General features: G+C 43.1%; 1 protein-coding gene across 1 annotated transcript in view; it reads right to left on the bottom strand.

Moving 5' to 3' along the window:
- LOC128982442 (uncharacterized) overlaps window positions 1-13,209 on the bottom strand; it is a 111,678-nt gene that overhangs the window by 27,720 nt on the left and 70,749 nt on the right. Inside the window, exons 7-9 of the mRNA XM_054401432.1 lie at window positions 12,164-12,676; window positions 11,500-11,808; window positions 9,641-9,906 (exon numbers count right to left, since the gene is read on the bottom strand). Of these exons, the coding sequence (XP_054257407.1) occupies window positions 9,641-9,906; window positions 11,500-11,808; window positions 12,164-12,676 (1,088 nt within the window). The remainder of the gene's footprint in view (window positions 1-9,640; window positions 9,907-11,499; window positions 11,809-12,163; window positions 12,677-13,209) is intronic.

Here is a 13,209-nt window from a genome sequence, read left to right as displayed (position 1 = left end):
CCTTGTCCGCCGTACGGAAAATCTGATCCCGCCAGCTAAGCTTGCTGTCCACCATTATCCCAAGGTACTTGGCAGAACGAACGGTCTGGACTTCAACGGCCCCTACTCTCAACGGCACGATGGTGTCAATACGTTTTTTTGTTAATATCACGATCTCAGTTTTGCTCAAAGCAAGCGAGAGACCGTGGTCTGTCATCCATGCGTTTATAGTACGCATAACTCGGTTCAGCTTTAGCTGAGCCAGCTCAACGCTACGTGCAGCTATCAAAACTGCAACGTCGTCCGCGTACCCAACCAAAACAGTTTCCTCAGGCATTTCAGACCTCAGGAGGCTGTCATACGCGACATTCCAGAGGTCTGGGCCGAGTATGGAACCTTGGGTAGCACCGGAAGTGACACTCATCGTCCGTGGGCCCTCTGTAGTGTCATACAAGAGGAGGCGGAACCCGAGATAATCCTCTATGATACGCATGAGGTATGCCGGGACGTGGAAGGTGTTCTCCAGAGCATCCAGCATATCGCACCACCTCGCCGAATTAAATGCGTTTCGCACATCGAGAGTGACGAGCAGCACAACCCTTCGAGAGTAGTGGTTAAAATCCTCAGCTCTCATCACGGCTTGCTTCACCTCTTCAACAGCGTCAACCGTAGATCGCCCCATCCTGAATCCATACTGCCGAGGGGACAAGTCCCCCGCAGCGACCACGGCTGAATTCAGTCGGGAACGTATCAACTTCTCGAGGACTTTTCCAGCCGTATCCAACATACACAGAGGTCTGTAAGAGGATGGCAGGTCTGGGTCTCCCTTCCCCTTCCCAACAAGCACAAGCCTAGCTGTTTTCCAGCACGAAGGGAAAACTCCTTCGACCAGGCAGGCATTGTACATGCGCAAAAGGATCAAGGGGTTAATAGTCAAAACCTTTTTGAGAACTTCGCCGGGTACCCCATCGGGTCCAGGAGCCTTATTGTTCTTCAGGGATAGGACGGCCGCCTCCACCTCTCCAAGACTGAAAAGTGGTACGTCATCCACCCTTCCGAAATCCCGCAGTGGGCGCAACGTGTGAGCCGGGAGAAGGGACTCGACTATCCTCTCCATAGTGGCCCCATCCATGACGGAAGGAGGAGAGCGGGTGCCAAGTTTCTTGGTTACCAGTTTGTAACCCAAGCCCCACGGATTGGAATCGATATCGTCCCTTAATGTCTCCCAGCAACTACGTTTACTCCGGTTGATGGCTCGACGAAGAGACCTCCTAGCCACTCTGTAAGCATCCGACTTACGACGTCTGTCTACAGGTTCTCTGGCCCTGGTAGCAAGTCTTCTGGCTCTCAATGCTGACCGACGCAATTCCGCAATCTCGGCAGTCCACCAGTATACAGGTCGCTTATTGAACCGGGATCTTCCGCGAGGCATAGACTCATCGCAAGCGGAGACGATTAGTCCCATCATGGATGTAACTAACACCTCTGCATGAGCCACGCTAGTTGCGGGGGGAACCACCGGTGTTCCTCGTAAGATGGCTTCATTGAATTTTGCCACGTCCAATTTTTTAATATTCCATCGAACGGGCACTTGACGAAACGCGGCTACTTGTCTCTGATGACCATCCAGGACATCAAAAATAATGTACTGGTGGTCACTGCCCGTGTAATCCTCCAGAACTCTCCAGGCTCTGATCCTTGGCAAAAGGGACTCAGATGCAAGGGTTATGTCTGGGATCGTTCCCCGCATCCCAGGGCGCCGGAAAGTTGGCGTGTTTCCCTCGTTGACGACAACGAGTCCGGCTCTGGCAGCAAAGTCCAGAATGTACTTGCCCCGGGAATTGGTGAGGGTCATTCCCCACTCGACAGCCCTAGCATTAAAATCCCCACCCACGACGACGTGTCCTGTGGTATTGCGCACGCTCTCTTCCAGGCGGTCTATCTTCTCACGAAATTCACGGATGGCCTCGTTGGGAGTGAGGTAGACACTAAAGTAAGTGACATCCCGGCACCGAACCCAAACGAAACCTCGGCCCTTCGCGTGACCCCGTACTTGTACTTTCGCTGCATTACGCGCCCAGAATGCAGCAGTACCAAGACTATCAGGGAACCAAAAAGATGGGTCCCTATCACGGTACTGGTACTGTTCGCTGACTAAGAGCGCGTCGACATCGTGTTCTAGGGCAAGCTGACATAGAAGTGCGTCAGCCGACCTGGATCGCTCAAGATTGCACTGAAGGATTCTTTTCTTCGTGAAAGGACTTTCGCTTGCTGTAGTGCAGATTTGAATACACTACACTGTCCAGACCCAGCTATATGCTTCAAATGTTTGTCAGCGAGCCCATTTTCTTTGCAAAGGAAACAGGACTCGACTTGGCAGTCCTTACGGACGTGACCGACCTCCCCGCACCGAAGGCAGTTCTTGCTTCGGTCGGGTCCCTTGCAGTTTCGGGAGGAATGGCCGAAACAGAGGCATTTAAAACACCTCTTCACTTCCACTCTCCGTCTGAGCCTGCAGTTGACCCAGCCGACTCTCAGATGCTGGAGTCCCAGCACCTTCGTGGCATGTGCGTCTGCCATTTCGGCGACCGCCATCCGCTGCTGACTCCTGTTCGGTTTTGAAGGCCAGGGCACCGTCCGTGCTCTTGAACCAAAGACATCAGTCGAGGTTCGAGACATTGATTGTGTGTCGACGGAGGTTGATGTAGTTGAGGTCCTGAAGAAAGCTGTCCCCGAGCTTGGCGGGCAAACGGCTTTCCTTAAGGACAACCTTAAGGATTGTCGACACACAATCAATGTCTCGAAAGTCGACTGATGTCTTTGGTTCAAGAGCACGGACGGTGCCCTGGCCTTCAACAGCTGCCTTCAGTTCGGCAGTAAAGGCTGCTTTGTCTTTTGACTTACCCAGTTCAAGGAGAACGTCCCCGTCCCGGGTTCGTCTAATCGACCGTACAAACGTATCGGTCTGCTCTGGCTTAGCCTTGGCCTTAATTGCACCCAAGACCTCGGCGAAAGATCTCCCCCCTGAGGGCTTGACCAGGATTGCCTTTGTCCTGGGCTTTTTTGGCCGGGACTTTTTCGGAGCAGAGACCGAGCCGGGCCCAGTTTGGGCCACGCCGGTCGGCTGTGCCTTCACTGCCACATTCTTTATAGAGGCGACCTCCGCCTGCCTCAACTGCCTCTTCTCCTTTCGGGAACGACGTTTTTCCCACGCAGCCCCAGGTGTCTCTACGACTGACCCCTTTCGGGAACTTCCCTGAAGGGGGGTCGTAGGTAGCTGTGGTTGTTGGCTCTTTGCAGGAGCTGCAGCTATGTCCGAAAAGGATCTGGGCACAGCAGACAATAGGTCAGTCTGAGTCGCCTTGGCCTTTACCGTTGTCCTTTTGGTTTGGACGCCTTCTTCTCTTTTTTGAGGACTGTCCGATGTGGAAGGCCTTTTACGTTTCTTAGAAGGCAGTGTTCTTTCGTCAGACAGAGACACAACCTTCTCGGCAATCTTCTCCATGGCTGCCTTACTCACCACCCGGCAGGCAAAAACGAAGCCAAGGTCATCCTCCAGTTTGGCCATGCTGTTTTTGACCACTTGATTTACGGCTTTCTGGGTCCGGAAGGTGTCCAGCATAGCCTTGATCGTAGCTTCCATGTCTAGGAGCCGGGTTTCAATGTCACTCTCTGCGTCAAGATATTCCTGACGCAGAAGCACCATCTCAGAGCCTTCCGACCTCAGCGGTGCTTTGAATGGCTCCTCCGGCATCCCTACAGCAGAACTGGCAGAGTCGGGGAGAGTTGCTGGCAACACCAGCTCAACACCTACATCTCCGACGTTTTCCGCACCGTTCCCAGCTCCACTTGCCGAAGGAGCTCCTAAATGGGGGAACTCCTTAGTGCATTTGAAGGTGGCAGGTGGGGGAGATGTCCTCACGTTTTTCGGTGGTGGCGACCGCTGCACCTTGGAGCTACGGACAAAAGCGTTCCGCTCCACTTCCAACGTCTTTTCTGGCTCATTTGAGCTCTTAATCAAAAATGTGTTCTATGATGTTCAATAGCATTAAAGTTACAAGGATTACCAACAGGGTGCAGCACTATTATTTTTTTTTATTTATGACAACAGCTAATTTCCAACCAAAAGGTGAGTGAGCGTAGCGAACGAACTTCAACCTGGAGGCGAGTTAGCGTAGCGAACGAGCTAACCTGAAGGCAAGTAAGCGCAGCGAACTAGCCCCAACCTAAAGGTGAGTGAGCGTAGCGAACAAACTTCAACCAGGACGTAATTGAGCCATGAGCCATGCGAACGAGCTCATCTTGAAAATTAAGAAGTTAAACGGGGCAAAGCCCGCGGGTACAGCTAGTATATATATATATATATGTGTGTGTCCGTTAGCACAATAACTCGAACAAAAAATATCTGATTTTGATGAAATTTGGTATAAACGTTTAAACCTACATTTATTCAAACGAGTTCGCAAACCAGCATGATCGGACCATGGGAACGGGGGTTTATGGGGGGTTTTATGGGGTAAAAATGGGGTTTTCCCATTTTTGACCCTAATAACATAAAATTTCTAATTTCTTTTGCAACCATTTTATAGAGCTTAAAAAAAATTAATTTAGTATATTGAAGCACTGTTGTATTTCTAACGGCGTGGATAAAATTAAAAAAAAGTGTAATTTTAAATTCCCATGTTATTCTTATGGAGAAAATGAAAACTGATGTAGTTTACTTGTTTATAGATATATGTTGATAAAATTTGGAAAATTTATTTATTTCATCCTATACTATTGACATATCGTCAAAAAACACGTTTTAACCTTACCCGTAGCAGCAAACCTAAGCACTCGTTAAATCTAATGTTATTTAAATTGTTAATAAATATGTATTATTTATGGAAATATTTTAGTAAAAATGTCTGAAGTAGAAAATCGCTTAGTCTGCAGGTTTGCTGCGGCGGGGGTATTCCTCTTTGAACCTATCTATTGAATTTAGTTTTAATGAACTCTTCATTATCATTATTTTCGGCTTTATTCTTTGAATCAAATTGCTTCATCTATTAATTCATCATAGCATCTATTAGTCCACTTATCAAGTCTTCTTTCAATTAATTTTCTAATATCTTTCGCCTGTCTTACCATCTTTTCTTTTTGTAATATAACAGCAATGAAACATATGAATCACTCGAAACATTCTTGACCATTTGCTAAAAGTAAAATTTCTTCAGCTAACATTTTCACAAATCTGTCACCTATAGAGCCACATGGTAGGTCGTATTGCAATCTATTGAGATGTATGATTTTTTCCCAACGGGACTTCCAATCTGAGGTAATTTGGTGTTCTTCTATAGAATTATTAATGTTGAAAGATTCTACTTTACTTTTAGGGGGAAAAAATAAACTGTTGTAGTTTGTTTGTATATGCTTCTTTAGATTGATCAAATTTTGGTTTACGTGCATAAAGTCAAATTCTGGCAGGTTTAATGAGGCAGGGGTATTTTATTGGTCGTTGGTTGTAAGTATCTCCTCCAAATTTTCTGTTATATCCACCCTTTCTGCGACCGGTATAAGTCCAGTAATCAAGACTGTACAGCCAAAGTGGTGAAACAACTATATGCAGGGGTGCCCATCCCCCCCTAGACTCATGACGCACCCCCCCCCCAATTGAGCAACAGCCCCCCCCCCCCCCCAATAAATGAGGTACACAACAAATGAGAAACATTATTCCCCGCCAAGCACTATTTGTAAAACTAAAATAAGTTTTATACATTTTTTTTATATTAAAAATTCAAACCTAGTTAATTTATATAAATAGTTTTGTCTATACATTGCTCAGAATTATACATGTTTTGGTTTATTTTTACGTTTTATACATTTAAGAAGTTGAAACATGTCTTATATCAATTTATGTCCGTCTGTCACGGCCCAGAATGCGTTTTACGCAGCCTACTCTAAAGAAAACTAGAGTACCGATTATGATTCTAATGGTTTAATTGTATTCACAGGAGTGTCATCCTTAGCCATTAAAACATGGCCTCACTATTTTGGAAATAAAATAACGGACGATTAAAAACCCAATTTTGTGTCATTTTTCTAGTTTTTTTCTCCATGTTAGTAAACATACGTTAACACACGTCATTTATGAAATATTAATAATCTGTTAAGAGAACACGTCATATATGAAATTACGAACAGCTATTTTGATAACGATTCATTTTTCTAGCTGTCACTGATATGTTTACAAAAATAAACGTTGTTTACGAATTTACGAATAATACTGTTTAGGCCCTAACCATTTCCGATCACGTTTGTAACCATTTCCGATCACGTTTGTAAGCAAATCCAAAACCAAGTGAGATAATTAACCGTGTGGCTTTAGTTTAAATAACGGGTTTGATTTATCACGGGTACTAATATGTAACTGTAAATTAAAAAAATAAATAACTAGCCATCATCCAGGTCGGGAACCGGAGATTCTGTGTATATCAAGTTGTACTTGAATTTTGATTAGGTACCGGGAAAAGACCGTACGTGAATCAGTGTTGTACAGACTGGAAAACTTATCTTTCTATATAAATATAATTAGAGTATTATAAATCAGCTCAATTTAAGGAATTTTTTATTGCCAGAATAGCTATATAGCGTTCGTAACCTCTGCTTAACGATTTGTCAGCGTCTTTTTCTTGATATAACGAAACCCTCTCCCTTTCTTTGGAAACATCACAGCTCCTTCGATGAAAATTAAATGGAAACAACGCTTGCGCCAACAATCGTCTGCTCCGTTATACACTTCTGTCTGCTGTGCGTATGTTACAACAGATTTCAGATACAACAGCTGGGGAATGATGACGATATAATGCTTAGTAAACTGTGATTAGTAACCATGGTAACTTTAGTTAGGCTCAGTGCCGGATTTACCACTAGGCCGATTAGGCCGCGGCCTAGGGCCGCAAGCAAGAGGGGGCCGCAGAGGATTGGGAAAAACATTTTTTAGATAAAATTAATAACAAATAATATTTATTTTAAACCACCAGTTTGCCGCGATCACAGGTGACCATAATGATGTCTCCACGGACCGAGGGAGATGTTCACGATTTTGCCGCGGCCTCGGGTGCCTGTGATGATGTCCCGTGATTGCGGCCCGCGGGAGACGTTCACGATTTAGCCGCGGCCGTGGGTGACGGGGATGTCTCTTTATGATCACAGCCCGCAGGAGACGTTCACGAATTAGATGCTTTATCGAGTTGTCAATGATGATGTCCCCGTGATTGCGGCCCGTGTGCGGGAGATGTTCACGATTTCGCCGCGGTCACAAGTGTCGATGATAATGTCCCCGTGATTGCGGTCCGCGGCAGATGTTCATGATTTCACCGTGGCTGTGAGTGTTGATGATGCATCCCCGTGATTGCGGCCCACGGGAGATGTTTTTTTTCATTCTTTATTTTGCAATTTCATTAAGAATAATACAATGGCGTCATGTTAACGATTTCGCCGCGGCTGGGGGTGTCAATTTGGATGTCCCCGTGGTGGCTTACCGAGGAGGATGTTTACGATTTCGGCACGGCCGTGGGTGACAATGATGAAGTCCTCATGATCGCAGTCCACGGGAGATGTTTTTAACACGAATTTGCCGCGATCGCAAGTGTCGATGATGATGTCCCCGTGATTGCGGCCCGCGGGAGATGTTCACGATTTTACTGCGGTCCCGGATAACTATGATGGCTTTGACTTGGTTTAGGAGAGATGTCCACGATTTCATCCAGGATCACGGGTGTCGATGATGATGTCCCCTTGATGTATAGGAGATAGTCACTATTACTTCCGCGATCGCAAGGAATTTTCACCACAGGGGGAGGGCCGCTCAAGTAATTTGGCCTAGGGCCGCAAGTACCCTAAATCCGGCACTGGTTAGGCTGTGATTGGGCAATGAGTAGGCCTAAATATGGAGACTTGTTGAATTTGTGTATGAATTGAAGAAAAAAACTTATAAAGAACAGAAGAACAAAGAAAAAGAATAACAAGATTGTTCTCGTTACATTCTTTTTTAAGAGTGTTTTTATTATCTCTAAATATAATTTTACACCTTTTTATTACTTATCTATCAACTCCTATGCTGTGATACAGCACCTACCGGTAGGCTATCTGTCTATCATGAGCAGTAGCTTTTATAACACTTTCTAAAGGTTCCTTTAATATTTACGTTATTTATAGCAATGCAGTGTTTGGCTAGTTATTAGTTGTGTTTGAGCACAGAAAACGTTTGAGTTAGCTATAATTTTAAGCGATGCCGTTTGTACAACCGAACCAAGATAAATGATTTGAAATGTAAGTTACAATAATAATCATTGTGCAATATTGAATTTCGTTTATAAAAATGCAAATCGTGACGTTAATGGCTGCTTACCGCGTTTTAATGGGTTTGTCATCTATTTTTATATTATATTGGATTAACCGTATTTTTCATTACTCACTACCCCCCTCCCTATTAACTCAGGTAATCGAGTACTGTATCTAAACAATAGTGTAAAGTATTGTAGCCTATGCTACTTGATTGTATTTTAACTAGCTTTATGTCAACAAAGCGTTCTGGGCTAAGTCGCGGTGTAGCTGGACGTGGGTGTGCCAATCTTTTATCTATCACAGCAGTAGTGATGGGATAACCGAATGGTTTCCATGACCGAATAATCAATCAGTTATTTTTTGCGTCAATCGGTTATTTTTAGTTGAATGAATCACCGAATCAATTTTAGTCATTATTAACTGTCACAAACCACAACTAATTTTTATCCTATGGGATACTGAATGGCATTTAGTCTTTCAGCGTCAATCAGTGATTTTTAGTCGAACGAATCGCCGAATAAATTTTAGTTACCTGATAATGTGACAAACTAAATCAACTAAATAACTAAATCACCGAATCGCACGGTAAGACTAATTTAACCGAACCAGGATAAAATAACCGAATTAGTCTATTCAGCATCAATAACCGATTGATTCGGTTATTTTCATTCGGTGATTCCCACCACTACACAGCAGTTGAGCCATTCCGTGCCTTCCCTCATAGATCTCACGTCTTACTAATCTTGAATAATAACTTCCTACACGAATCCTAAACTATCAGTAAATCCTATTTTTACTAATTGAATGAAATAATATAACTATTGTCATTAATTAATCGACTTTCTATCTGGCGACTTCGTAGTGTATTTTTTATTTTCGTCACGTTGAACACTGTTGAAATTAACTATAGCCCCCCCATTTTAATTTTTTGAACCCCCCCCAAGAATTTCAATGACGCAGTCTGCGTCACAGCCCCCCCTTGTGGGCACCCCTGACTATATGTGTCTATTTATTAACAAATAAGATTGAAGAGCCTATGTATTTCATATTATTGTAGCTTACATTGTAAGCTGATTGTATTGTGAAATGGTTATAGTTTTAAGAAATCACTATTCAACAACATTGACAATCGACAAGACGTGGAAAAAAAATACTGATTTACTTAAGGACTTTATCGGAGTCCCTTAAGTATTAAAATTAATGTTAGAGGAATTCTACTTTCATTGTTTATGAGTCCATACCACATAATATTCATGGCCTCTGAATCGCTAAAAGATAAATTATCTGTTGAAGCTTTGAAAACTAAAATTAAACAAGTTTGTATAAGATTTACCAAATTTATCTTTGCCCCAGCCGCTGGCAACACAGTCTCTGCCGTCCATGATCTCATTCTGCTGAGGCAGACATAGAAGTCCCACATTGTCAACGTTCATGTCTACGGGACTGCCAAGGATCAGCAGTGCAGGGTCATTGGCTAAGCTGTTGTTGTTGAACTGCTCATGTATTATCACTTCCTGCACCAGTCTGTCCTGGGTTGGGAACAGTTCATTCATGGTCTGAGTATCCCACTCTCCCATTCGGGCCACCAGGTTCTCATTGCTGCAAACCCAAAAAAGGTTTTTTAAGAGGGTGGTGGCATCTTTTACCTTGAATTTGCCCGTCCTCATGGGCTACAGAGGCCTGTGGTTGAAAAAGGTATGCAGCAAAACAAGGGGTCAACTTAACTGATAAAAAGTAGTGGCAGGTACCAGGATCTAAACCCACAACATCCCTGCCTTGGGCCTGAAGTCCGTGGCGCTATCCACTGAGCCACCGACTCAACAAAGTTTAATCTTAAACTTTTATTTATTTATTGATTGATTAATATATTATCTGGATAGCCGAGTGGTTGTAAAGCTTGCTTTAAAAGCTGAAGGTCGCTAGTTTTACTCCAAGCAAGATTACACCCAGATGTCATATGTCATTGGGCTATCAACAGTGGCGGCGATAAGAACCCGCGGGCCCCCCCGCAAGTTTGTTCGCCAGGCCCCCCTCACCCAATTATCTTTAAAAACATTTTCCCATGTATTACCGCCTAAACTTGCAATTTTGGAATAGACTTGACAAGGCATCTCCCGAGAGGCGTCATTATCGTCTTCCATGATCGCGGAAAAACCGTAAAAACCGTAAATACATCCCGTAGTCATAAGTCATGGAAGAAACATTATCATAGTTTACCGTGATTGCAAATGCAACCAAACCTATGACATCATTAGATAGCGGCATCATCGTCTCCCGCGTTCACGGCTCAATCTAATATCACGGCCTAATATCTCCCCGCGACCCGTCGGTGGTGGCAGGTAAATAATTTTTCCGTAATCGCGGCTAAATCCTAGATATATCTCTCGCTAAAAAAAGAAACGTCATTATCGTCTTCCGCAATCGCGGTAAAATATTGAACATCTGCGGCCGCGGAGACATCGTCATTGTCACCCACGGGGAAATGTTCTCGTATATCGGCAAAAGCGTAGGCCTAATCTTTCAATTTTGTGAGCGTGATCCTCACGGATATAAAAGCTTTTACTTTTAATTGTGCATTATTGTATTGAATACTGAGAAAATCGGCTCGAGCTTGATTTTCTGACTTTGTGCTTGATCTCTCAAGCTTGTAATCCAGGCTCTGCTCGGCTCGAAATTTGACAATATTGGCCTATTATAAAAATCAACCGTTTCCAAAACAACCCGATTTTGAACCGATCTGGCCTGAGGCCCTTAGTAACATTTTTAGTGCGTTCAAAAAACGTAGCCTATTTTAATTCTCATAAAAATATTGTTATGATAGGGGACCCGTGTGGCTGAGCCTGTCACACTATCGTGGGCACATGTGCCGGTAAAATTTACCGAAAATCCCGGTCAAGGCTCACGGGCCCCCCAAGCTCGCGGGCCGCTATCGCCGCCACTGGCTATCAATTAATGATGATATCTAACAAAAGATCAACGTTAGATAGTTACAAGACTAGGGTTTGGACCGTTCTCTTAAAAAAATACCAATGGCATAAATAGCAAAAAAATCTATTTGATAAATGGGCCTATATTACTCATTTTCCCCATCATAAATACATGCATTACATACGTGTTCCTAAACAAAATGTATAGGATGAGATAAAATATATGTGACACAAGTATATTCTGCTGGGATGTGATGTAACTCACCCTCTGACACAATGTGCTCCGGTGAGAACCACTTGAGGGTGAATGAGAGATCCTCCACACTGGTAAATGTTGACAGGTTTGCCATCTTGTACACGAGTAGGGTGAGGCTGTACCACAGCCACCATCCATGGAAACTCTCCGTACTGAGATTCATTGTCCTCAGCTCCAGTGATGCGGACTCCTACCCCATCCGTGTACCGGGTTCCACATTTTTTGGCTGGAACTTTGCTAGGACTTGGTACCCCTGACGGCCTGATATACATCTTTGGACAGCACTTTTGGTCATATGCACCACACTCGTCTTTGGTTCTAAAAGATGCAACCAATTTTATTTGAAATAGGCCTACAGAATATCCTTTTCCTTTTTTGAGAATATATTTTCTACACATTCATAGCAAATGTATATACAAATTTCCCTTTTTTCTAAATGCTAAAATCTCATACAAATTGCAGTTTTCAATGTTACACAGCGTAAATTTTTATTTTTAAAGAAAGACCTTACTAAAAAATAAGTAGGTAGCTTTAACGAACACTTGCTAATTCCACTGTCTACAGTATGGGTTCTAGATTCCTTTTAATTTTAGTCCCTACCTTTTACTCTTCTTAATATGTATGTTATATGATCTATTGTTAGTCAATGTTAAAGTTTATATCTCCAAATTACCTTAAATCCAGCAGTCCCACTCCGTCTTCAGCCATAGTGTCATTGTCACCGCACAAGAAAAATGGAACACACTCACAGTGCTTGGCATTTGAACTATTGTATTTGGAGGAAGTGCTTTCACTTTGTCCTACCATGGGAGGTTTGGAACCACCATTGTTGTAATCATTGTTAGAGGATGGAGTGCTCAGGTCATTATTGTGATTTCCAGGGGAAATGTTATAGCCATCACCATTACTGTGCGAGTTAGTGGGATGTTTAGTATTTTGAGAGCTGTTTTTACTTTGAGATTGATTGTAACCTTGATAAAAATTCTCATTTTCAAGGGATGTACCATAGTTTTCATCATTGTTATTTTTGGGTGGAGAGTATTTACCACCGTTTTGACTGTATCCTGGTTGGGGATTGTAGTTATTACTACTATTGTTTGTGTTGGGAGGAATGTTTCCACCACTGTTTGGATTGTACTCTGAGTTGGAGTTTGAATTTCCACAGTTGGAGGTTCTGCAGCTACCTCTATAAATAGAACACTATAATTAACATTTTTAGAGAAAGCACAATCCTTAAATATTTTTAAATTTCCAAAAATGTAAAAAAACATGCTTATGATATCCTGAAGCTGTATCAGCTGGATTTTCAGTCCAGGATAGAGAGAGTGAACTGTCTGAAAAAGTGGTGAAACAACTGTCTTGCTTGAAACGTAAATATAGGCTACAGTTGACTCCCGATTATCCTTGATAATGAGTGGCTGAGTGCATCACTAGCCTAAAATGCCTGGAAAACAACATTATGATACATGTGTATTTACAAAACAAATAAGATTGAAGAGCCTATGTATGGGCCTAGTAAAAATAAAAATTAAAACTCACAAAATGTAATTGATCAAATCGTTGGTTTAATCGGTGACTCATCAGTGTGGTCAGTGATGTTAACAACAGCAACATCTGACTGGGAGATGAGATAGTTTCTTTATTCTAAACAAACATATTGATCGTTGCTGTATAAGGTACATTCAACCCATTTGCATCGTCTTATTTATTTACCAAATC

The sequence above is a fragment of the Macrosteles quadrilineatus genome, unplaced genomic scaffold (assembly GCF_028750875.1).
Source record: "Macrosteles quadrilineatus isolate MER2022 unplaced genomic scaffold, UCM_ALF_1.0 Scaffold_1__1_contigs__length_201487025, whole genome shotgun sequence".
Classification (NCBI taxonomy): domain Eukaryota; kingdom Metazoa; phylum Arthropoda; class Insecta; order Hemiptera; family Cicadellidae; genus Macrosteles; species Macrosteles quadrilineatus.
The sequence above is the reverse complement of the archived record's forward strand: the minus strand, read 5'-3'. Positions and strand labels throughout refer to the sequence as shown.